Source organism: Hemitrygon akajei, chromosome 10, assembly GCF_048418815.1.
Source record: "Hemitrygon akajei chromosome 10, sHemAka1.3, whole genome shotgun sequence".
In the NCBI taxonomy this organism is placed as follows: domain Eukaryota; kingdom Metazoa; phylum Chordata; class Chondrichthyes; order Myliobatiformes; family Dasyatidae; genus Hemitrygon; species Hemitrygon akajei.
Genome location: NC_133133.1, coordinates 140,986,256 through 141,013,418, shown reverse-complemented (window position 1 = coordinate 141,013,418; position 27,163 = coordinate 140,986,256). Strand labels below are relative to the sequence as shown.

At 42.8% G+C, this 27,163-nt stretch overlaps 1 protein-coding gene across 4 annotated transcripts in view; it reads left to right on the top strand.

The window, feature by feature from the left end:
• Positions 1-953: 953 nt before the first annotated feature.
• ptprz1a (protein tyrosine phosphatase receptor type Z1a) overlaps positions 954-27,163 on the top strand; it is a 252,244-nt gene continuing 226,034 nt past the window's right edge. For 2 of the 4 annotated variants that reach the window (XM_073059138.1, XM_073059137.1), the window contains exon 1: positions 954-1,568. In XM_073059138.1, coding sequence (XP_072915239.1) covers positions 1,517-1,568 — 52 coding nt within the window. In that variant the 5' untranslated portion in view covers positions 954-1,516. The remainder of the gene's footprint in view (positions 1,569-27,163) is intronic. The other 2 variants (XM_073059139.1, XM_073059140.1) reach the window with 2 other exon arrangements.

The window sequence follows — 27,163 nt, the reverse complement described above, 5'->3', positions numbered from 1 at the left end:
ATAATAAATTTACTTGGAACTTTAAACTCTGTTTATCTACCCCCCCCCCCTCTTTCGCACCTTGCCAGTTCTTATTCTTAAGTATAAGTAACCGTCCTATTCTTACGAAATAACTACCTCGTATTTATATGGTGAACTTCACTTGGTAATCATTTAACCACATTGCCTTCCTGCTGCCTGTCAGCGCTGGAATTCTGCGGACACTTGCCCCCATGCATCCACGACTTGGCTTCCCGGGTGCGTGGTTTTTGTTTTGCCGGGAGGGAACTGTGGACGAAGAGGAAGCTTCTCACTCGCTGACTGATCAGTGTCGAGGCAGAGTCCATTTGAGAAGTTAAGCACGGTTTCCACTCGTCGCAAGGAGCAGCTGCCGAGTGCAATAGACGCCGGCAGAATCTCTTCGTTTCTTCGCTTGTTCCGTTATATTTTCCCTTTGCCCTTTCGGCCATTTCATCTCCCTCTCCATTTCACTTTAAAAACGTGTTTATTTCATGAACCCAACCCTAACGTTTTTCTCCCTTTCCCAGCCGAACATTTCCAATCCCCTTCGTTTTTTAAAAATTTCAGATCTCTGGTTTCCCCGATATTTTACTTGTTTCTTAGCAGTGGGGAATTCCTTCCCTTCTGCTAAGGGAATAAAACCCTATAAATTTAGGAAAGTGTTCAGGTGAACTGCTTGGGTTTTCCTGAAAGGAGTCCATCAGGCAGAGGAGTTATACCACAGCTGATTGTGTCCTCGGGATTAAGCTGCGTGTCAGGAACGAGGTCGTGGATCAAGAATCCACACCCCCCCCCCCCCCCCCAAACACACACACACGAGTCTGTAGGCTGCTTTCATAAAGCCATTCGTTAAGAATGGATTATGGGAACAGCTAAACCGTCTTCTACACTCCCCCCGCCCCGTCCGTCCCTTATCCGGCACTCAGCCACAACTCAAGAGAAAAATGGGAGTTCAATACTAGCGCTGCGCGGAAGGAGCCAGATTTATTATTGGGAAGGCGAGGAGCTGGCTGGCAGGTTTTAGTCTCCCGGAATCCAGTACAAAGGCAGCTGAAATTCTCTCACACACAGTGAGGCAGATCACATTCACGCATAGACTGACACTCATTTCGTGGGGTGTCCTCATTCACTGGCTGCGAGTGCTTGTCACTGCAATAGGCAGGAGAGAGTACACATTCATTGAGGTTCCGTCTCTCTCTCTCTCGCTCTCTGTCTCTCTGTCTCTCTCGCTCTCTGTTTCTCCCTCTCTCTCTCTCTCTCTCGCTCGCTCGCTCGCTCGCACAGATACACACAGTCAGACCGAGGTGCTCCGCTCATCCTCTCGCCGCAGTCACTCACAGAGAAGACAAACAGATCTGCCTTACTCGGCTGCCTTGTCGCGGGCTCCATGCACAGCTCCCCCCGCCTCACTGAAAGCAGCAACAGCGACGGAAACCAGAAGAAAGGTCTTCACAGACGGGCCGTGTAGCCTGTCTTCACAACCAACAAGTTGTCGCCGAAGCAAGCTCCATTGGCCATGCAACCTTACTCTCGCTGGGTCTTTGCACTCCTGTGTATCTGTCAAGTGGGTGAGTGTAACTTATCCAGTCTGCCGATCCTCTTTACCTACCTAAAATCCCTCAAAATACACATTTGCTGCGATAATCGCCACGCATTAGAAATATTTTGCGAATCGTTTCTGTCTAAGGTTCTGTAGTAACAGTTGCCGAAGGCTTGTATTGAAAGAGTGCAGAAGGAGACAGCGGAATCCCAACTGAGGGCAGGTTGTTTATCCAAACCCAGAATTTTAATTTGACCATTTTCTGAGTTTGCGTGCGGTTAGCCGGTGACAGCGCGTTTGGGCTGTGGGGTGCTGGCGGATTTATGTGGACCATGGTGCGGAGTTCAGTAGTGGGGAGGAGAGAGAGAGATTCAGATATGAGAAGACTTGGCGTTCTCTCAGCACTTGTTCATCTTCCCTAAAGCTTTAAAGATATTAGGAATAGACCTAGGAATACTTTAAGTTATTGGCGTTTTTAAAGAGTTCCGATGGGTGACTCGATTTGCCCCTACCTTTTATGTAATACTCACCGCCTCTGCCCCTTAATCGGTATAAACTCTTACTTTTGGCGTTTTGGATGCTGTAGCCAACCTTTAGTTTTATTTAAAGGAAGTTCGAGGGACTTGCTGTCTCTTTGATATTGCTGAAATATAAATTGAGAACATTTTCATTTAACGGTGAGATGAGTCGCACTTGCACTCCTTACTTGCCCACGACCAATAAGGTAATTTTTCGGTTTTAGTCTGAAACAATGCGCTTTGGGGTTCTTTGTGTTTGACTGTCAGCGTCTGTTGACCATTGGCTGTTTACTCTGGGGTGGTTTCTTATGCACGGTAGAGAGGGAGACAACGTAGAGATGCTCAAGAGATAAAATATTCGATATACGCCGGCTGCTAGGTCACTGTCCACCAGTGCAAGTGGTCAGCTATGTAATTACTGATCCCAGTGCTAAACCAAGAGTGGATGAAAGTGATTGGAGGACGGGGCGATAGAGGAAGCAGATCTGGCAGGTGGTGAATGAACTCTACAGAGGTTCTTTCACCTCTGCCACTTGGGCTGAAATCTAGCCCAGACGCTGATCAAACTGTCCCTTCTGATAAATGGTCCGACGTACGATAAGCTTGGATATTTCCCTGTGGATTCGAGGCCAGAATGCCGATGATTTATAACTTAGCCTTGGTTATTGGATGTGCTTTTAATTATGGGTTAGTCAGACCTACCATTGAACTACTTCTTGTACCCAAGCTAACGTTGCAGAACTGCCTTAACGGACAGTTGATCTGCTGTTTAAATGTCTCTTGAAACAATTAAGTGCCATTTAAACTCAGCCATGTCTACAGGGCTATTTGCATATTATGAAAAATAATTGAGCATTTTCTGTGAAAATTCAAGTGTTAAAAATCTCTGGGCCAAATAAGATCCATGCCCTTGGACCATACACAATGTTAAAGGTAATCACTGGAAATAATTGATGTGCAAGTTACCAGTGGATAGTAATCCTCTCAATATATAATAATAATAATAATAATAATAATAATAATAATAATGTAATTAGTTTACCTGTAATGTCTGAATTTATACAGAATTGCTTAGTTTTCATGGTCCCAGATTCTTTTGGATTGATTTAGAAATGAAATGGAGGAAAAATAACAGTCCTATCCGACCACCTTCCCACAGATACACTGATCATAGTCCTTTCTACACCATTGCCAACTGCAATTTTATTCCAGCTTGGGCAATGAAGTTGTTATGAAACATTCTTTTAATTTAAAACAAAATTAAACTAACATTCATGCTAATCATTTAAATTGCCACACTGGCTCTCTTACCTTAGTGATCTAGTTTCCTTTTCAAAAATCCATTGGAATTGCATTTTAGATTTCTTGTACCATAGTTTTATCCAAATGGGATATAGTTCAAAGGTTCCTTAAGGTTGTCTTAGTAGTGGGGGTAAGCTCCCACTACCTATTAAATGCTCCCGATGATGTGGGTTCCAAGTAGACTCTGATAACCAAATCCATCTGCTGGTTTTTATGGGTGGCTTATCTACTTCACCGAACAGAACCATTTCTACTGACAGGAGAAGGGGCAAAGTAGGTTACTGCCACCTTAAAAGCAGTCGATTTGGGCAGATGGTTTGCAGCTCATCTAGAAGAAGGAAAACTCTCATTTCAAACCTCCGCTGCCTTGCGGCTGTACCCACTGATGGGGGTGGCTTCGGGAGTAAACACTGAGGAAAAAATCCGGAGCTGGTGTCCTTAAGGAATACTATGTGGCGTTGAATGCTGGCTGGCAGCTCCTGAGATGTTGCTGGTGCCAAGCGGTCTCTGCCTGTTCTTTGGATTCATCAGCTGCGTGGGGAAGGGCCTGCTGCATGGGTAACAGCTTGCTCTCAATACCGCTTACTGGCTTGCATAGACAGCTAGGACGCAACATTAATGATCAGCCCCAATCAATGGAGGGCCTATATTTCAAAGAGTATGTAGAAGAAGATAAAGAACGTACTATAGAAATCTTGTATTTACTAATTCTTCACATATTACAATGTGGACTGAAAAACTAGACATTTTAAAAATAGATTAAACAATAATCCAAAATCAAAACCTTGAGTGCTAAAAATTGGTAACAGTTGGATAGTATATTATATAAGACTATACACTTGGTACCCACTTTATTAAGTACACCTGTACACCTGCTCGTTAATGCAAATTTATACTCAGCCAACCATGTGGCAGCAACCCAATGCATAAAAGCATGCAGACATAGTCAAGACGTTCAGCTGTTGTTCAGACCAAACATCAAAATGGGGAAGAAATGTGACTTTGGCCGTGGAATGATTATTCATGCCAAATAGGGTGGTCTGAGTATCCCAGAAACTGTTCATCTCCTAGGCTTTTCACATACAACGTTCTTTAGAGTGGTGTGAATAAACAGTAAACAAAAATCATTGAGCAGCATTCGGTGAAAATGCTTTATTAATAAGGGAGGTCAGAGGAGAATAGCCAGACTGGTTCAAACCGACAGTAAGGTGACAGTAACTTAAATAACCATGCATTGCAATAGCATCTCTGAATGCACAGCTTGTTGAACCATGAAGTGGATAGGCTACAGCAGCAGTAGACAACACTGGGTTCCACTCCAGTGGCCACTTTACGTACACTCCTGTACATAATAAAGTGTTCATTAAGTGTACATGTTGTTGTTTTTGAGTCATTTTCTCCCAAATAAACCTATGTATCTTTTGCTTACTCTTCATCTTTCATCGAAATACAATACTAATTTCCATGAGAAAAATCAGAAATGTTGCACAGACGTCAGTCTGGTTAGATAATTTCAGATCTCTGGTTGGCGTCGTACAAGCTGCTGTGTCTGAGCGCACACCCATTTTGCCGGAAGTACGGGAAAGTTGTACAGTATCTTTACAGGAAAGGTACTTGCATGAAGTGTAGATTGGCTAACTGGCTGGAGGCAAAGAGTGGGAATAAAGGGGGCCTTTTCTGGTTTGCTGCCTGTGATTACTGGTGTGTCACAGGGATCAGTGTTGTGACTGCTTCTTTTAATATTATATGATTTAGATGATGGAGTTGATGGCTTTGTGGCCAAGTTTGCAGACAATACAAAGGTAGGTAGAGGGGCAGGTAGTGTTGAGGAAGCAGTGGGTCTTCAGGCTGAGCCAGTGGTAAGGAAGGCAAATACAATGTTATCATTCGTTTTGAGCTATATTTTGAGCTGAGAATATAAAAGCAAGGATGTGATACTGAGGCTTTATACTGAGGAGATCGTCAGCCTGGGGAGGCAGTCCATCTAAGAGAGGGAAAACTCTGATTTCAAACCTCTGCTGCCTTGCGGCCATACCCACTCATGGGAAAGGCTTCGGGAGTAAACCCTGAGGACAAATCCGGAGCTGGAGTCCCTAAGGAAGTCTGACGTTGCCTCCAACCTCGCTCTGGCAACTCCTGTGATGTCACCGGTGCCAAGCTGTATTGGCCCTTGCCCTTCCCTTGGGCAACATCGGTGGCATGGAGAGGGGAGACCTGCTGCTTGGGCAACTACCAGTCTTCCATACAACCCTGCCCAGGCCTGCGCCCTGGAAATCCAGGCGCAGATCCATGGTCTCGCGAGACGAACGGATGCCATCATCAATAAGGAATTGAACAGAATGCACTTGGAATATTGTGAGCAGTTTTGGACCCCTCTTCTGAGAAAAGATGTGCGAGCAATGGGAAGGGTCCAGAGGAGATTCACGTGAATGATTCCAGGAATGAAACGGTTAGCATAGGAAGAGTGTTGATAGCTCTGGGCCTGTACTCACTAGAGTTTAGAAGAATGAGGGGGGGATCTTGAAGGGCTAAGGCAGAGTAGATATGGAGAGGATGTTTCCCATGGTAGGGGAGTCTAGGACCTGAGGGCACAGACTCAGAATAGAGGTACATCCATTTAGAGGTACATCCATTTAGGTGAGGAGGAATTTCTTTAGCTAGATGGTGGTGAATCTGTGAAATTCATTGCCACAGATGGCTGTGGAGGCCACGTTATTGGATATATTTAAAGAGAAGATTGATTGCTTCTTGATTAGTCAGGGTATCAAAGGTTACGGGGAGAAGGCAGGAGAGGGATAATAAATCAGTCAGCCATACTGGAATGGTAGAGCAGACCTAATGGGCCAAAAGGTCTAATTCTGCTCCTATGTCTTATGGACATATAATTTTCTCCCTTTGTAAAATTACATTTATTTTTTCTCTGTATTTTCTATCTATCCCTGTACATTTTACATACAATTTAATTATGCCTTAATGCTCTTTCTGCTTTATGCTCATTTATAATCCATTTGAGTGCAGAGATATCATAGAAAAGTTCTAGTAGCAGCAGTAAAGTAATTGAAATCCATCAGCAATAGACTTTAAATATGTGCTGATGGGTTTTGAGAATTGCAGTAAAATCCAGTCAGGAAACATGGCAGTGCAGATTCCTATATAGATAATAGAGGAGGAGACCAAAATTGAAAGACTGGATTAAAACTTTATCAGAAAATAATTAAGTATGCACATGGCACAGAACATTAGAACTAATGTAATAAACCTTTGCAGGATCTCCATATGGTTTCAGGCTTATTGTTGCCACAGGTAACTTGAAAACAGGCAAAATGTTTAAAGCAGAGCAGTCCTTTCTTCCCTTCTACAAATCCTGTGACTGATCTATTTTGTAATTCATTATCTTTAATCTGGACCAAGGACTTCAAACTGAGAGTTGACCGGAGGGATCTGTGGGATATATGTTACAGGGCCACTGAAGTATTTTAACTTTACATTGTAGCCGTTCCAGAAATACCTCCAAGCCTCACTTCTCTGAAAACTTCCAATGACATCATTTAGTGTTTTGGTAGCTTGTGTCAAATATAGTCAGCCGCAAAAGGATGTCAGTAATATTTGAGGGTAAATGATCTGGGTTTGTTTGTTTTAAAATTGCATTACATGACATTCTTCCATCTTCAAGCCTGCCGAAGTTTCAGCTGCCAGGACTGCTGCAAGTGGGAATTGCGGTTCTCTTCCCAGTCCTTCTTTTGTTTCTGTGGCATCTCTCTGCCACCTCATGGTGATCCAACTCATGGATGAAGGGGGCTTATCCAACATTTTCATTTTGCTTTGATGCTGAAGATGCCGTCTGTCGAGTACAGAGCCAATAAACCTATTATTCCCAGGTCAAGCTGATAGTTGCAGGATAGTGGTTAGCTGTACTTTTAGTCAAGTTCAGTGCCACAGAAGCATGTATCAGCTCCTTTTAAGAAAGTCAATATTTCATTAATCACACACAATAAAAGTTTCTTTCTGAATGTGAATTTACACAGTCAAATATCAGAAGTGTTAGTTTGGCAAAGGTGGATGCCTTTCTGTGGGGGTCTTGCATTCCAGAAGAACTGCAGAGAACTTGTTGCTGCAGAAATACAAAGCAAGTGGGATTTTAAAACCAGAATATCTTTGAATTTGTCCCTTGTGTTTGAAAATATACTTAAATGATATATCAATGGGCCATGGATAATCATGCCAATGAAATTAATGTATCACTGATTGTACATGATTAAAATTATGTGTAATCTCTTCTGTCAACCACAAATTGTGCTAATTTTATATTTGGGAATGAATTATGGAAAGACAAATTTGAGCGGATCTTGAGAAGTGTAAGGTCATTGACATTGGTTCCAAAGGAGCTGTTTTATTCCTTGTGGGGAGAAAGGATTGAATTGTTAAGTAATGCAGTTAAGAAATAAAATGAATATGATTAACCTGTACTGAAACTGCAAACACTTTGCAGTAAATTGATTATAGAGATTAATATTATAAAGTGAAGAATTGATGGAAATGTAAAAAACCCCAGGGTGTGATACTGATATTTTATAAAACTTTAATGAGACCAGAAGTGGAATGTTGTTTATTTTCTGGTCATTCTAATATTGAAGACATTGAAAGATAGAAAAGATTCCAAATGGAGTTGTCACATTGTTTTCATGTGTTTCATGTCTGTTTCAAACACGAGCTATGTAGAATAACTAGTTTTTATTAGAAGGACATGAACTCAGTTTTTTTTTTAAATGAAGGGAATTGAAACAAGAAGGTAGATGCTTTTGGTTGGACTAGCAGAATAGTATTAGCAATGTGACTAAAAGCTGAGAATGCAGGGTATATTTTATCTGAAGATCTGTAAATTTTATTAATTTATGGTGACTAAACAAAAAAAGATTTGTCAATGTAGATCCAAAGTAGAAACCCACAAGGGCTATCAATGTCGTTTTTGTCTTCCTGGCATGTTAATGGTACCAAGAGATGAAGACATTGTTGTTTGTAAAAATTTCTTCATAGTCAATTAAGTAATGATTGAAGAAAATTGATTTAAGAACAGCAATTGCCTGAATTTGCACAATAATTGGATTTTCTTTTCAGCCAATAAACCTTAATTCACAAGTACCTTGTATGAAATTTCTAGGGGATTAAGAGCAGAATTCAGCCATTCAGCCCATTGAGTCTGCTCCACCATCAGGTCATGACTAAGTTATTTTCCTTCTCAATCTCATTTTCCTGCCTTCTCCCCATAACCCTTGATCAAGAATTAGCCCTTACTAATCAAGAATTTATCCCCTTTGCTTTAAGTACACTCAATAACATGGCCTCCACAGCCATTTGTGTTGTGGCAATGAATTCCACAGATCCACCACCTCTGGCTAAAGAAACAGACAGCCATGAAACAGAGAAACACCACGAAACCTGTTCAAATAAAACATCAAACACGCAAAAAAGAACAACTCGCGCAAATGGCAAAAAAAACAAACAAAAAACACAGAATATAAAACATCAAACCACAGGATCATTGAAACAGTCCAGGAATATTCAGATCAGTTCAGTTCAGTTTGGCACTGTATCATTCGTTGACTGCAGGCCGCAGTGCCTGCCTACCTCGATCAAAATCACACAAAATAGCAATAAAAAACAGGAGCAGCCAGAAACACATCATAGCATAAATTGCAGAGTCCAATCCACAAACTGCGTAGATTAAACTTTGTCCATGACCCAAGACTCGTCCGGCAGCATCAAGCAAGAGGGAGAGAGTGAATGGTCAAACATGGGCAGATGGCACTGTATACCTGCTCGCCTTCTGCTCTCTTTCTCGTTAATTTCAATCTTGCTCGACACTTTAGTTGGAGAGATTGGCAAGAAATGGAGAAATAGAGAGGGCTGGTGCCCTGTCTCCAGGCAGTTTGGCTCCCAGGCTGCACACTCCACTCGAAATCTCACTAAACTCCCTTGGAGGCAGCAAAGCACCAGATCATTCAACTGGCCTGAAAATGCACCATAAAAATGTAAAGCACAGGTTCCAATAGAAGTAGAATCATATTTGAAAGTAGAAAAAGAAGAAGGAAAAGAAGTGGTTATATCCACAGTGATTATGTGTTTTGAGACGTTGGTGTGGAAGCATATCAGCTCCTGTCTGAATGGTGGCTTGAATTTGCTCCAATTCACCTACCAAAGCAACAGATCTACTGCAGATGCTATCTCGTTGGCTCTTCATACAATGCTGGAACATCTGGACAGCAAAGATGCATACATCAGGTTGCGCTTTTTTGATTACAGCTCACATTTAACACCATCATCCCTTCAAAACTAATCGGTAAACTCCAAGACCTTGGCCTCAATACCCCCTTGTGCAAGTGGATCCTGGATTTCCTCAAGTCAGTTCGAATTAGTAAACACATCTCTTCTACAACCTCTGTCAATACAGGAGCACCACAGGGAAGTGTACTTAGCCCCCCCGCTCTGCTCCAGGAGCACCACAGGGATGTGTACTTAACCCCCCCACTCTGCTCCAGGAGCACCACAGGGATGTGTACTTAACCCCCCCCACCACCACTCTACTCCAGGAGCACCACAGGGATGTGTACTTAGCCCCCCCCCCCCCACTCTACTCCAGGAGCACCACAGGGATGTGTACTTAGCCCCCCCCGCTCTGCTCCAGGAGCACCACAGGGATGTGTACTTAGCCCCCCCCCCCCACTCTATTCCAGGAGCACCACAGGGATGTGTACTTAGCCCCCCCCGCTCTGCTCCAGGAGCACCACAGGGATGTGTACTTAGCCCCCCCCCGCTCTACTCCAGGAGCACCACAGGGATGTGTACTTAACCCCCCCCCCCCCACTCTATTCCAGGAGCACCACAGGGATGTGTACTTAACCCCCCCCCCCCCACTCTACTCCAGGAGCACCACAGGGATGTGTACTTAACCCCCCCCCCCACTCTACTCCAGGAGCACCACAGGGATGTGTACTTAACCCCCCCCCCCCACTCTACTCCAGGAGCACCACAGGGATGTGTACTTAACCCCCCCCCCCACTCTACTCCAGGAGCACCACAGGGATGTGTACTTAACCCCCCCCCCACTCTACTCCAGGAGCACCACAGGGATGTGTACTTAACCCCCCCCCCCCACTCTACTCCAGGAGCACCACAGGGATGTGTACTTAACCCCCCCCCCCCACTCTACTCCAGGAGCACCACAGGGATGTGTACTTAACCCCCCCCCCCACTCTACTCCAGGAGCACCACAGGGATGTGTACTTAACCCCCCCCCCCCACTCTATTCCAGGAGCACCACAGGGATGTGTACTTAACCCCCCCCCCCCCCACTCTACTCCAGGAGCACCACAGGGATGTGTACTTAACCCCCCCCCCCCCCACTCTATTCCAGGAGCACCACAGGGATGTGTACTTAACCCCCCCCCCCCACTCTACTCCAGGAGCACCACAGGGATGTGTACTTAACCCCCCCCCCCCCACTCTACTCCAGGAGCACCACAGGGATGTGTACTTAACCCCCCCCCCCCCACTCTACTCCAGGAGCACCACAGGGATGTGTACTTAACCCCCCCCCCCCACTCTACTCCAGGAGCACCACAGGGATGTGTACTTAACCCCCCCCCCCACTCTACTCCAGGAGCACCACAGGGATGTGTACTTAACCCCCCCCCCCCCACTCTACTCCAGGAGCACCACAGGGATGTGTACTTAACCCCCCCCCCCCCACTCTACTCCAGGAGCACCACAGGGATGTGTACTTAACCCCCCCCCCCACTCTATTCCAGGAGCACCACAGGGATGTGTACTTAACCCCCCCCCCCCACTCTACTCCAGGAGCACCACAGGGATGTGTACTTACCCCCCCCCCCACTCTATTCCAGGAGCACCACAGGGATGTGTACTTAACCCCCCCCCCCCCACTCTATTCCAGGAGCACCACAGGGATGTGTACTTACCCCCCCCCCCACTCTATTCCAGGAGCACCACAGGGATGTGTACTTAACCCCCCCCCCACTCTACTCCAGGAGCACCACAGGGATGTGTACTTAACCCCCCCCCCCCACTCTATTCCAGGAGCACCACAGGGATGTGTACTTAACCCCCCCCCCACTCTACTCCAGGAGCACCACAGGGATGTGTACTTACCCCCCCCCCCCACTCTATTCCAGGAGCACCACAGGGATGTGTACTTAACCCCCCCCCCCACTCTATTCCAGGAGCACCACAGGGATGTGTACTTACCCCCCCCCCCCCACTCTATTCCAGGAGCACCACAGGGATGTGTACTTACCCCCCCCCCCCCACTCTATTCCAGGAGCACCACAGGGATGTGTACTTAGCCCCCCCGCTCTACTCCAGGAGCACCACAGGGATGTGTACTTAACCCCCCCCCCCCCCCCACTCTACTCCAGGAGCACCACAGGGATGTGTACTTAACCCCCCCCCCCACTCTACTCCAGGAGCACCACAGGGATGTGTACTTAACCCCCCCCCCACTCTACTCCAGGAGCACCACAGGGATGTGTACTTAACCCCCCCCCCCCCCACTCTACTCCAGGAGCACCACAGGGATGTGTACTTAACCCCCCCCCCACTCTACTCCAGGAGCACCACAGGGATGTGTACTTAACCCCCCCCCCCCACTCTACTCCAGGAGCACCACAGGGATGTGTACTTAACCCCCCCCCCCCCGCTCTACTCCAGGAGCACCACAGGGATGTGTACTTAACCCCCCCCCCCCACTCTACTCCAGGAGCACCACAGGGATGTGTACTTAACCCCCCCCCCCCCACTCTACTCCAGGAGCACCACAGGGATGTGTACTTAACCCCCCCCCCCCCACTCTACTCCAGGAGCACCACAGGGATGTGTACTTAACCCCCCCCCCACTCTACTCCAGGAGCACCACAGGGATGTGTACTTAGCCCCCCCCCCCACTCTACTCCAGGAGCACCACAGGGATGTGTACTTAACCCCCCCCCCCCACTCTACTCCAGGAGCACCACAGGGATGTGTACTTAACCCCCCCCCCCCACTCTGCTCCAGGAGCACCACAGGGATGTGTACTTAGCACCCCCACTCTGCTCCAGGAGCACCACAGGGATGTGTACTTAGCCCCCCCCCCACTCTACTCCAGGAGCACCACAGGGATGTGTACTTAACCCCCCCCCCCCACTCTGCTCCAGGAGCACCACAGGGATGTGTACTTAACCCCCCCCCCCCACTCTACTCCAGGAGCACCACAGGGATGTGTACTTAACCCCCCCCCACTCTACTCCAGGAGCACCACAGGGATGTGTACTTAGCCCCCCCCCCCCACTCTACTCCAGGAGCACCACAGGGATGTGTACTTAACCCCCCCCCCCCACTCTGCTCCAGGAGCACCACAGGGATGTGTACTTAGCCCCCCCGCTCTACTCCAGGAGCACCACAGGGATGTGTACTTAGCCCCCCCGCTCTACTCCAGGAGCACCACAGGGATGTGTACTTAGCCCCCCCGCTCTACTCCAGGAGCACCACAGGGATGTGTACTTAGCCCCCCCGCTCTACTCCAGGAGCACCACAGGGATGTGTACTTAGCCCCCCCGCTCTACTCCAGGAGCACCACAGGGATGTGTACTTAGCCCCCCCCCCGCTCTACTCCAGGAGCACCACAGGGATGTGTACTTAGCCCCCCCGCTCTACTCCAGGAGCACCACAGGGATGTGTACTTAGCCCCCCCCACTCTACTCGCTTTATACCTGTGACTGTGTGGCTAAGTACAGCCCCAGCACCAAATACATTTGCTGACAATATCATTGTTGTGGGTTATATCAAAGGGGGTGATGAATCCACATACGGGAGGGAGACTGAAAACTTGGCTGAGTGGTGTAATAACATCAACCTCTCATTCAATGTCAATAAGACCAAGGAACAGATTGTACACATCAGGAGTGGGAAAGGAGAGGTCCATGTGCCAGTACTCATCAGATGATCAGAGGGGGAGAGGGTCAGTAACTTTAAATTCCTGCATGTCACTATCTCAGAAGAACTGTCCTGGACCCATCACATAAATATAGCATGATAGTACCTCTATTTCCTCAGGACTGTGGAGGTTTGGCATGTCATCGAAAACATTGGCAAACTTCTATCGATTTGTGGAAGTGTACAGACTGGCAGCATTATGCCCTGGTATGGGAACGCCAATACCTTTGAGTAGAAAATCCTATAAAAGGTAGTAGATTCAGCCCAGTACATCACAACTAAAATGCTCCCAATCATTGAGCACAGCTACATGAAACATTGCCATAGAAAAGAAGCATCAATTGGCAAAGATCCTCACCACCCAGGCAATGCTCTTTTCTCACTGCTACCATCAGGTAGAAGGTACAGGTGCAGGACTCACACCACCAGGTTCAAGAACAATCACTACCCCTCAACCATCAGGCTCTTGAACAAAAGGGGATAGCTACACTCATTTAAGGGCTCTGTTATATTGTTATTTCATGATCGTTATTTATTGATATTTATTTATATCTGCATTTGCACAGTTTGTTTACAGTTAACAGTTCCAGATGTTTACGGATAATAGTGACTGTCTATAGATTTGCTAAATATGCCCGCAGAAAAGAATCTCAGGGTTGTATGTGTGACGTATATGTACTCTGATAATAAATTTTACTTTGAACTTTAGTTTTTTGAGCTGTCTGAAGGGTGTTGCCTTTGGTTGCCTTGTTCACTAGTGCCATCTTGTTCAGCCATCTAGTGTACAATGTTCTGTCTTTTGCCTCTCTGCTTTCTTAAACAGTGGAGTGACATTTGCGATTTCCAGTCCTCTGGAACTATTCAGAATCAGTTGATTCTTGAAAGATCATTATCAATGCTTTCAGAATCTCTTCAGCTATGAAGAACCCTGCTGTGTAGTGCATCTGGTCCAGGTGACTTACCTACCTTCAGACCTTCTAGTTTCCCTTAATAACAGTGATTACACTGATTTCTGGCCCCTGACCCTCTTGAGTTTATGGCATGTTGCTGGAGTCTTCCACAGTGAAAACATATTTAATTCATTTGCCATATCTTTGTTCCCTATTGCTATGTTTCCTGTGGCATTTTCCAGTAGTCTGCTCTGCACTATTGTCTGTCTTTTACCCTTTATGTATCTAAAAAGCTTTTGGTATCCACTTTTATGTTATTGGCTAGTTTGTCTTTATATTTCATCTTTCCTGTCCTTATAGTTTTTTAGTTGTCTTCTGTTGGTTTTTAAAAGCTTCTCAGTTTTCTAGCTTTCCACTAATTTTTGCAATATTTAAAACTTTTATGCTGCCTTGGCCATGGTTGCCTTACTCTCCCTTTAGAATGCTTCTTCTTTCGGATGAACTGATCCTGTGTCTTTCGAATTACTCCCAGGAATTCCAGCTGCCCTACCATCTTTCCTGTTAATATCCCCTTCCAATCAACTTTGGCCAGCTTCTCTTTCACCATGTCTCTATAATTATCTTCACTCAACTGTAATGCCGATACATCCAATTTTGGCTTCTTCTTTTCAAACTGCAGTCCATGGTGTGTAGTCCATCCGGTCCAGGTGACTTATCTGCTTTCAGACCTTCATTTTCCCAAGCACTTCTATTATATTGTGATCACTGCCTCCTTGGGGTTTGTATACCTTAAGCTTGCTAATCAAATCTGGTTCACAGCCTTATTCTACTGCTATACTGTATTACATGGTTATATTACACAACATCCTGAACTGATCCCAACTCACATCTGTGCTCCAAATACATTATCTTTTACTTTTGAACTTACCTATATAATCACAAAGGTTTCCAGCAACTTGTGCCATAAAGCCTCACAGTATGATTTTCAATACGGCATTAATTATTCCTTTTATCCTTCTTTTTATCGGAAAGAACTAACAGAAGTTTTCTCGAAATAGCGTTAAGTTGGTGGAGCGAAAGCATTCAATTAATTAGCACTATTTCTAATTGAATAATGGATAATTTACTCTCATTAAAGCAGGACTACACATCATCTCTGAAGCTTCTTTACTGTAGCTATCCAGCTTCTTAACAAAACTCACTCAAGTGCAATAACCGAACTGTCCTTGCAGAGCGTCTGTTAAATGGTCTTCCCTGCTTTCCTTGTTCTGTTGATAATTAGTTAGTCTGTTCATAGGTTCACATTTATTTAAGTTTGATTATTGATGTTCTGCAAATTCTTTATTGCTCATGGCTGTTTGCAGAATTGTGAATTGGTGGTTGCTATGATATTCTGAAACACACTGCAGTGGAGTTCAATAGTGGAGAGACTTCAAGATGGAACAAGTTCTGCATAACTTTCTTTGTTCACAACAACTACCAATGTCTGTTATGCTATTGTCCTAAGTTTTATGCCTGGTACTGAACCTTAATCAATCCTGGTGTGTTTCACATACTATCGATAAAGTGATTCTGATTGTGATCGACTGTAGGTTAAATTATTGGCCCAGGCAAAGCAATGTATGAGGCTTTAAAACTGCCCTTGTATTATCTGTTTATTAATTGTAAAGAAGGAGTCAATTATATGCCTAATAAACTGTACAGGAAACTGGAAAAAGACTAATTTTATAGCATAAATCGGATTAGGATTACGAGCTGGAAGCAAACTAATTCAACAATTTTATACCAGGAAAGGGAGATTTGATAGAAGTATACAAAATTATGAAGGGCATTGATAGGGTAAATGCAAGCAGGCTTTTTCCACTGAAGTTGGGTGGGACTACAACTAGAGGTCATGGTTTATGGGTGAGAGGTGAAATACTTAAGGGGAAACTTCTTCTCTTATAGGGTGATGAGAGTGTGGAATGAGCTGCCAGCACAAGTGATACACGTGATATCGATTTCAGCATTTAAGAAAAGTTTGGATAGGTACATGGATGGGAGCTGTCTGGTCTCACGTGTGGTCCCGATAGGATCACAGTTTAAATGGTTTGGCATGTACTAGATGGGCCAAAGGGTCTGTTTCTGCCCTGTGGCTTTCTATGACTCTTTGCCTCACGTTGGATGAGTTAAACATGCACCCAATACAAAAGTTTTTCTTTGTTCTGTCCTGTGACTTGCGTGCAAATGAGAAAATATAGTAATAATCTTAATTTTCTGAAACACACTGCAGTGGAGTTCAATAGTGGAGAGACTTCAAAATGGAACAAGTTCTGCACAGCTTTCTTTGTTCATAACAACAACCAATGTCAGCTATCATTGCTTATATAGATTTCTGTTCTTCTGTCATACACTCCTTTAACAAAGTAATGTTTAATAGTAATCACTGTTCACTGTATTGAGTGAACAGATTTTAAATTTCCAAAAGTTTTAAATTTCCATATATAAAACATTTTACTCAGTGAAATTGTATGATATAAATTCCTCTTAAAATTGAGTAAATTGATATGAATATTTAATAAACTTGAAGTATCAATGAAACAAAGTACTTGTGTTAAAGAGCAGTGATCTGTAAAATTAGAAGGGCTTTGACCATACAGTATTGGAAGTGATTAATGATACTCTTTTAACCATACATAAAAACTGTACATTTTTTGAGAAGATTTAAAATTGAAGTTCTAGTACTATAACAGTCACATATAGGCTGCCCGATGATAAGTTCTGATCTGGTTGGCTGCTCTGATTACTTGGTCTTTTTGGCTGTGATAATGTGATGTTGTGTTGTGTGCATCTGGGAGACTTCATTCCCCCTCTTTCTCCATTGTTTTCTTTATATTGATGGTCTTCTGACTTGTGAATGCTTGTTCTTGTTCATTGACCTGTTTGATATAGGAATAATGTCATTGGTGAAATTTTAAGAAGTCTTTGAGAAGAATTATAGTCTGCAGGGGACTTGCTTGTTTGCAGTGGGGGGTTGGTGCAAGACTGAAATACAGAAACTATTTATTTTCCACTTCTGGCAAACTTTTTCAACTCACTGCATATATAAAGCAACAACTGCAATTGTCATATCAGCTATGTTAGATAGAAACAATGTCTTAATATGATTTTTCTTGAAAGATTGAAACAATATGCTTTCTTCAACCATGAAATTTGGCTTTGTTATGGGGACGCTAAACAGACAAGATGTTTCTCAGGGATCTTCACAGGGATATCCAAATACCAGTAGCGCTTTTGAAAGAGTTAATCTGACTGTGACACTGAGTTTGCTACTGAATTTGTCCAAGTGCCCCTTCCACTGAGTGAAAGAATGCCTCCACATGAACACTCTAAATAGAAAGTGTAGTGACTTCCCCCATAGCATTATAGGTGTTTGCTTATTAATGCTTAGAACCCGTGGTGTTTCAGAATGATTAATTGCTGAAATAAAAGCAGCAAGTGCTGGAGAAGCTCAGCAGGATAGGCGGCACCTGTGGAAACAGGAAATGGTCAAAGTTTGAGGCTGCTACCCTCATTAGAACTGGGAAAGAGAAAGATGCAAGTCGGTGTCCCATTTTGTATCTCTACCTTTTCCTTTTTTTGAGAAAGCGTCACCGCCTCCCCCACCCCACCCCAAATGTTGACACTTTCAACAGATGTCACCTGTCCTGCTATGTTATTCTCACCCTTTTTGCTTTATATCAGATTTTCAATGCCTGCCTTCTTTGATCATCATTTTCTGGTTGAATCCTGAGACAGGTTAAAGTTAGAAATCTAGGAGCTAAGAAATAAAAAGGAGGTCTATGCCATTTGGCTCATGACTGCTCTGCCATTCAATAGATCAGGGGTAACCTTCTACCTCTATGTCGTCTCTCTTCAAGACTCATTGGAGATGTAAAAAGATCAGGGTCACTTATGTCATTGGTCAGCTGTTCTGCTGTGAATTATGCAACAGTGCAAAATGGTCAACAGCCCATCTTTTATTGTAACACACTGTGCATTCTGCATACAGGTTATTTCCTAGTGAGAAGTAAGGATAATGGGGTTGGTGTTGGCAAGAGATACCAACGTAAAAGATCAACCATGATCTCACTGAAGGGCAAAGTCAACGTGATAGGCCAATTGGAAACATGAAAGACTACAGATGCTCGATTCTGGAGCAACACACAAAGAGTGAAGGAACTCAGCAGGTCGGACAGCATCTGTGGGGGGAAAAGGATGGTCAACATCTGTTTTTTCTATCTGGTGAAGCATATGCTTGTACCAGATGATGCCTGGGATGGGGGAAATTATTCTCTGAGGAGATATAAATATACCAGGGCAATACTTTCTTGAGCTCAGTGGAAGGGGAAATAATCTCACTGAATCATACACAATTCTTGTGGAGTTTGACAGAGTAGATGCACAGATCGTGATCTTGTAGTAAGAGGTCTGACATAGTGAGAAGAGATTTCTACATCCACCGGATATTCTGTGCACATGAGTCTCAGTTCCGAAGTATGCTCAAGTTGGTGATTGGTTGATTTTTAGCTGAGAGGATTTAGATTTACAGGTTAAGTGCAGGAAAGTGCCGGGGTATAAGTGGAATATCATGCGCAAGGGACTGAGGATGTTGAATTTCTGAAATTGTCCTTTCAGGAGCAATAAATAATTGGAGATACATAAGGAAGGTAAATGCATTTTGAAACATCAGGAATCTCAGGGCTCAGGGAAACAGGCATAGAAGAGTAATTGAAGCCTGAGGCAGATCAGCCATATTAAATGCAGGGTAGGTTTGAGAGGCCAGGTGACCTATTCTTCCTGTTTTCTGTATTCTTGTGAATGGTCCACTGCAGGTAATATTCTATTGTTTGATGAACAGTTTTTGTCTGTGGTCCCTGATACGGTAATATGTTGTACCATATGAGGTCCAAAATGTAATGTGCAACAAGTTTGGCCCTACACATGTAAAATTGGTGCACAAAATTGCCGCTACAAAGCCCACCCTGTTTGAGCTAGCAGGAGGTTGTGTTGGTCAGAACCTGGTTGGAGCCGGGGGTATAGAAAGTGAGGTCTCTGGGGTGGGAGTGGAGGCTCTGTGTTAGTGGGGAGAGGCTTGGTTGAAAGTTATACTCTGGCAACTGGTGAGCCAGGAGAGGTGTTAATGGGTTGGGGTCTGAGATGGGTAGGTGTGTATTGTAAGCAGCTATGTGTCTGAGGCCTGGGATGGGTGGCAGTAGATAGCACAGGTCCTGAGTTTTTGGGGCTGTGGTGGGCATCAGTACCATGCTAGGGGGTAGGGAGGGAGAAACTCCACCATGGATGGTCCCAAGCCCGGCTGTGAAAGGTGGAGGGTTGGATACAGGGCTGACAACCTCATCCATAAGAGCCCAGTGCTACAGAAATGCCAACAGAATCTCCAAAGACCGCAATCCTGGGGGAGGAAAGATATACCAAGAAGATGGGGTATACCTGGGAAAGCTTGAAAGACTGGTCCAGGACAGGAGACTCTGCTGAGCTGCTGTCAGAGGTCTATGCCCCAGAAAGGTTGAGGGGCTTAAGAAGAAGAAGAAGAAGGAGAGGGAGAGGGTTCGGGACCTAAAGGAGAGCAGTTGTAAGGGAAGCAGTCCCACCATTGGGATCTCTGCACAGGGCTGAGACCTTCTGAGGGAGATCCCTTCGTTCTTACTGCTGTAGAACAAGGAGTTGAAATTGGAGTTCCCTATGTTGGGCCAGTTCACATGCATCTTAACTAAAATGTTTTCTAGTAACTCTCTAAAATGGCATTGCATGAGGAAACACATAATCATTTGTGCATTAAATGCCAAGTTTCTTTAGCCTCTTAAGGAAGTAGAGGCATTGGTGAGGTTTCTTGGCTGTGACATCAATGTGGTTGGACCAGAAATATGCTTTCTGGTAACAGTGTTGATCAAATTCCAAATGTTCCAAGAAAAATCCCTGAAAGCCACCTTAGTAAAAGCAATTTAAGTGTAAGACTTTACCTTTTTGCCTGGCTCACATTGCCAGCTCACTAAACTCACTCAGTGGGTGAACTTCGTTATGAAGAAAGAAAAGCCTAATGGATGGCAAGTGTACATCTGGACAAAAAAGACACAAATTCCATTATCAAGAAGAGCCATACCCTGTTCCAACTCTGGAATAAATATAGGCAGTGATGGCAGAGGACAATGTTTTCTACAAATGATACAGAAACAGGTAGCTGAAATATGAACCTTAAAATGGAATCTTCACTGTTGCCAATGTTTAATATAGCATTTAGAAGATATGTGTTCCACCATTACATTTTTGCCCTGTGTAGGAAAAAGGTTGTTGAGATTATGTGAGGAAGCAACAGGCCGAGCCGATGACATTCAGACGTGTGGAGTGGATGAGAAGCCCTATGATTGTCAGCCCCATAAGAAAAGGAACCAGAAAGGTTGTTCGCATGCTAAATGCTGGCAAATGCATCATAAGGGACAAAGACCACCAGTTTTTCAGAATGTTAAACGCACCAAATGAGGAAGAATTAAGAGACTTTCTACAACTAATCCCATACATGCACTCATTTGTCCATCACACTCAGACATCCAGAACCTAAGAGAACTAATGAAATAAGATGCCAATATTAGTGACCACAAATCCATGAAATAAGTTTTAGCAAACTTCAGGAGTTATGCCAAGATGATACTGTCACATCACAATGGAGAAAAAACGGACTCTAACTTTACAAGTAGATGACAAAATGACAGCATGTGCACATAACACACTTGATTGGCAAAAACTAGTGAGCTCAGTGAAAGAGAGTTCAATAAAGGAGAGTTGGATCTGTATGTGAAAATTTCTAAATCTGTCTGTACATATTGAAGTTTGTGGTAGAAAATGTTCCTTAGAGCAAATCGAAATGGAAATGAAAATGGAGCATTAGCAACACGGCAAAGATTACTTCCAATGCTACAGAGCTCATTCTAAAATATTTCACTCTGAATAGAAATGTCATTCACCACAGGCAATGTATGAGGTGAGAGATCTTGCTGTGAAGATATACCAGCTAATAAATGTAATGCTTACGACCCTGAGTGAGGTTGGAAATCAGAGGACAGATGGGCAAAGATGCAGAGTAGCAGACAATGTCTTTGCAAGTGATTTGGGGTGCCTTGAAAAGATGTAATAAACACAATCAGTACTAAGATTTGGTAAATCAGGAAGGATATTTTGCATGTTATTATACATGGAATGTGCACATTGTATCTCTTGGCAGCAGGTGCCCTGTAATCTGAAAATAAAACACAAGACACAAATTTGATTCTTAAAGAGTATTTAAGAAACCAAGTTCTGGGAATAAGTAATACTGATGTGTATGAACAACAAATGTAAGCAAATTAGAGAGTTGTGGTGCAAATTACATTTACAAAGGCTTTAAATGAGTTCTTACTTTGTGTATTTCGCCAATTGTCCCTGGGTACATAATACATCATTAAAATTCATGAGTTTAATTTTTAATTTGGTTAGATTGATTTCAAGAGAAAAGCTCTGATGTACCACCATCTTGATCATCTTGAAGCAAGGAACAGGAAGAGGAGATTTGATAGGTGTGTTTGAAATCATGATTATTTTTCTTCTATTGGGTAAAGTTTTAGTCAGTAGGGAAAAAGATGTTCAAGTAATAGGCCAAAACTGTGGAGGCAATATTTTACTGTTTAACACACAGGGAGCTGGGATCAAGACTGCATTGCTTGAGAGGGTGGCGGAAGCAGTTTCAATAAGCAGATTTGGATGAATATGTGAAAGACAAAGAATTACAGTGGCACAGAGAAAGGACAGGAAAGTGATAGCCTTCCTAAAGAATGATCCCATCTGCGGTACATCATATTATGATTACAGAATTTGTAAAACTTCAATGTCTACAATGCAACATTCTTTTTAAAAGATGAAATACTTTTATTAAATGGATATACTTTGCATCAGAAAGGGAATGTTACGTATATAAAAGATAGGAAGGCTCTGTAGTTTCACTGCTTTGGATAGAAATGGACATACAAAAATCAAGAGTTATTGCATTATGGTGTTAAGGTAATAGGTATTGTCACAGACAGGGTATATGCTTAGATGTGATAAATTGTTAACAAAGAAACTGATAACAAGAATGGGTGAAACATGAGCATTTAATGTTTTTATAATACTGTTTGTGAAATGGATCATTGTAACTTGCAGAATTGAAACCTAGCACATATAAATAATGTAAACCGTTGGCACAGCAAACGTGCATCATGAATGCCCATGGATGTGTATCTTTCTGCCACGTGTTTGAAAGGCAAAGTGTCTGACCTTATTTAGCCAAGCTGCTGATGCTTTGAGTCATCATTTAGGTATTTCTTGCACCCTTTCAAGATTATGCACATAATTATGTCTGCCTCTCAGTTTTGCTCTGTTGTTGGAGATGCTTTATTTTGAGTTAAAGGCTGAGACCTCTTTGCCTGCTTTAATAATTCAAATAAAAGTTAATGATCCTATTTCTTTATGCTTATCCTTTGGCCTTCTTCCAGGTTTTACCAAAAAGCATCTTTTAACTGTTTTCTGTGAGTGCCATTCTGTGATATTGCTTACCTAAACACATTTCAGACTAACTTGCTAAATACAAAGCATTTTGAAATATTTCTGTAAACATGTATTCTGAAATTCAAATGTGCTGTACATTCAGTGGATTCCAATTGAAAGTTGATTTTTATGTTTTGGACTAAAACATGAAAGCAAACATTTTTTGTTAGTGTGTGGTGATGTAACTCTGGAAATATAACCAGGTACTTCTGGGCCACATTTCAGTTTCATGCACTGAGGCATTTTCCCCACACAGCACTGCCTTTGGAGCATTATAGGACTCCTTGGACCACATTGTCTCAGGAGAAAGCATGTTGGAGACAATCTGGACTTCTGAACGCAGAGATTAATCTTCCATTAATCCTGGCCCCTAATTTATGAACACACTGTCAAACTCTTCCCCCAGTGAGTCCTACAGTATCGACAAAACAATGAATCAGTGGAGTTCTGTCTTGAACCCAGAGTCCAAACATAGTGTGAAATGCTGAATGTTGTCTACAGCAGGAAGATGCAGATCCATGATAGATACACCTTGGGAGGACGTTGACTAAAGTGGTGACCTTTTATCACATTATGTCAAGAACTCCCAACAGCTGACCTCTATTTTCAAGGCAGTGAGATGTATTCAAATTGGTTTCCTTCTTAAATTACTTCTGTCATATTTTATTTCACTCACTAATGTAACATGGAAGATGTCAGCACTTGTCAGATTTATGATGCATGAGTTTGTAAGAGTAAAAGCTATTTCTTGCCCTCATTAACTAGTGGGTGAATGTGACAGAAAAGCTCATTACCATGGCTTGGCATCAACTATATTAATCAATCTGCTCATATTTTTGGAAGGTTAAGATCTTTATAATGAATCATAATGCTAAGATGAAAAATAATAAGATATAGTTTGCGTTTACCTCCTCAGGAAGTAATTTAAAGTTTAATTAACCATTGTCCCAGAAAAAGAATTAATATTTATTCAGAAAGTTCCACTTGTTCATATAGTTGCTTCATAACCTTGACACTGGGTCGTGACATGAACAGGATGGAGAATGTAATTTAAATAACGCTATTTTTAAGGCTTGGGTAGTGATAGATCTTTGAAGGTCACTAGGCAAATCAGAGATGAGGAAAGGGTACTTTTGGAAAAAGAGAATCTGAATATAAAAATAAATTAAACTTCAATTCATTGAGTTGGACCTCAACTAGAAGATCCTGGCTTTGCATTAAGACTGTATACAGAGCATCTTGCCACTGTCATTAAGGTGGACAATCCCGTAAAGGCAAGTCTCACTTCCCGAGCAAAGATTTCTCCCAATACTGAGAAACAAGCATCTAGAATTGGGAGTCTCAGTTATCTGAAGATCCACCAAACTGACAGACATCATCACTGATTTGAGGGGATTATCTCCAAGTATTAAAAACATAAGAAAGGGGAGCTGGAGTAGCCATTTGGTCTTTTGAAGCTGCTCTGTCATCCCTATGGATCTTAGCTGATCTTCTACTGATTTTTCATCACTATCACCCTATCTCTCAATTCCTGTCATATCCAGAAATATATCAAAATCTCTTTGCATAAAATTGATGATTGTTTCCACAGCCTCCTGAGATGGAGAAACTTCTCCTCATCTCAGTCCTAAATGGCCTACCCCTTTTTCACAAACTGTGCTGCCCTAGATTTGAACTCTTTAAGCGGGAGCTTCCCTAAATCTACCTTGTCAACCCTTTGAGAATTAATTTTTAAACTTTGAAGGGATCTTCTCTCCTTCTAAAGTTTGCTGAATGAAGTCTCAGTTTACTTGGTGACACAAGAAACTCTGCAGATGCAGGAAATCTTGAACAACACACAAAATGCGGGAGGAACTCAGGAGGTCACCAAACATCTAAGAAAGGAAATGAAAGTTGATATTTTAAGCTGAGACCCTTCATTGGGACCGTCTAAAGTCTCAGTCTACTTGGTCTCTTATTGTGCTGCAAACCCTTCATCTCTGGAACCAACATAATGAGTCTTGCTGGACCTGCTGTGTGGCAAATACATCCTTTCCCATTTAAGGCTCAAACTTTACACAGTACTCAAGGTGCAGTTTCATCACTTCCTTATTTCTGCAATTAAGCCCTCTTATAATGGAAAGGAATATAACATTCACCTATGTACAAGCGTTCCCATCTCCCTGTGAACATCAGTCCCTCATCATTCAACATACACATGGCTTTTCTGGGTTCTCCTGCATTCTATAGTTGAGGTTCATAAAATTTCACAGGCTGAAATCATTGTGTAAGCACATTCTTGTGAATAGCAAGTAACAGTACATAAAATTCAACAAGACATTGCCTCTGAATTAGTTGCTTATTATAGCACATCAATGCCACTGGTCACCATTTTGTTACCACTAAATCCGACAGGACTTTTGTGTTGTACAGGACTGCTGAATTGCAGTCTCACCTGACAGGCATACCTTAGATTCCTCTGAGGATCTAACCTCTATATTTCCATCTTTAGGCCATTGTCAGCTTGCTATCAAACTTGTGCATCTGGGATGTGTTTCTTCTTATCATCTCTTTCTGTTCCTATTGCCCTGTCTACTGTATACCCAAATTCCTTCTGTTACATTAATTTTATTGAATGTAGATCCCAGTCTTCAGGGTTATGAACACTTCTGCCTTTCTACCTTTGTACTGGTCCCCAGTACCATGCACTTGAACTTTCACACTAACTTCCCACATGGGACTTTATGAAAAGCTTCCTGAAAGTTCAAGTACATCACATCTCCCTTGCTTGTTTTGCGAATTGCGTCCTTAAAAAATACCCTCTGTATGTTTATAAAATACAATTTTGTTTTTGGAAATTCATGTCAAATTTGTATAATCCTGTGGATACATTCTAAGTGTCTTGTAATTTCATTCTTTTACAATCACCACTACCATTTCCCCATTACCAGTATTGGGCTAACCTGTCTGTCATTCCATTTGTGTTATTAAGTTCCCAAGAGTTATTTAGCATCTATAGAATTTTGGAAAATGATAACCAATTCACCTATTTTCATAACTACCTTCTTTAGAACTCTGGGATGCAAAAGATCAGGCTCTGGGTATTTCTTGACTTTCAGTGATGTACCCTCCCCACTTCTCTCATATTCTGCCCCATCCCTCTCCTAGGCAGCTGCTGTAAAACAAATACATTTTGAAAAGCCCTGTAGAGTCAGAATCAGACTGGTCAAATAGATGAATGGAGGAAGTCACCCTGGCTCAGAGTCTCAATAAAGCCCGTTTTCCTCTGCAGGCACCTGAGACATATTTTGCACGTTGATGAACTGGAGATGGCTCAGTTCAATTTCAGCCTTGCGTAGTTATGTCTTGTTATTTTAATCCTTATTGAGTCCTGAGCTCTTATCATTGAATAAAACTTCATTAGTCTGGTAAAAGCTCCACTTCAGCATCAGCTAATAATCTTTAATTAGCCTGCCAATTATTTAATGGCATCACAGTGATATTTTTGATGCAATAAAGAATCCACAATGATCATAAGGCTATATAGCTGTAGTAGAATCCATGCCTTGGAAACATTTTTGCCAGATTAATCTGCCCCCAGTGCAAGTATTATTTTATATTACATTCTAACTTGTGACATATAGCATGAAACATACAAAAATCATATTACATAACATGTAATATATTATTCCATTAAGCTGTAGCTCTGCCAATTAAAAGTTTTATTGGTTCAGGTAGCTTTGTAAATTGGAAGGTATACATTAGTTAGCTGTAACTCATAATTGCTCCATGGTTTTCAGTTGCTTTGTTTCGGTAATACAGTGAGATTGTCAGTACAATGATATTGCACATTTCTTAGTAATTAAGCCAACTGATTTATCTAAAATGGCGCTGAGCTCTTTGAGTATTGTTGGAGTTGTGCTCATCCAGACAAGTCATGAATATTGCATCATAGTCCTAACTTGTGCCTCGTGAATGGTGGAAATACTTTGGGATGACTCGTTTGCCAGAGGATACCAGACACTGTTCATTGTACGGGATGGGAATATTCTTGGATATTCTTCTGGATAGCGGTTTAATTTTACACTTCCATTCATAGCTAAGTGTGATAGGACAGCAGACCTGTGTTAGGTCTCTGACAGGCTGAAAATGTCATGTTTTACAGTTTCACGAAGTTGGAGCCTGGTTTTTGGGTATGTCTGCCCTTCTGCAATCTTCATTGTATCCTTACTGGCTGTGATTGGCTATATGAGGGCTAGGCCAGATTGTGTTCAGCCAAGACCCCATTTGCATGTTGCTATAAATGTTAAGGATGTTCCAACACCATTCCAAGAGGACCCAAAGTTGTCATTGTAGAT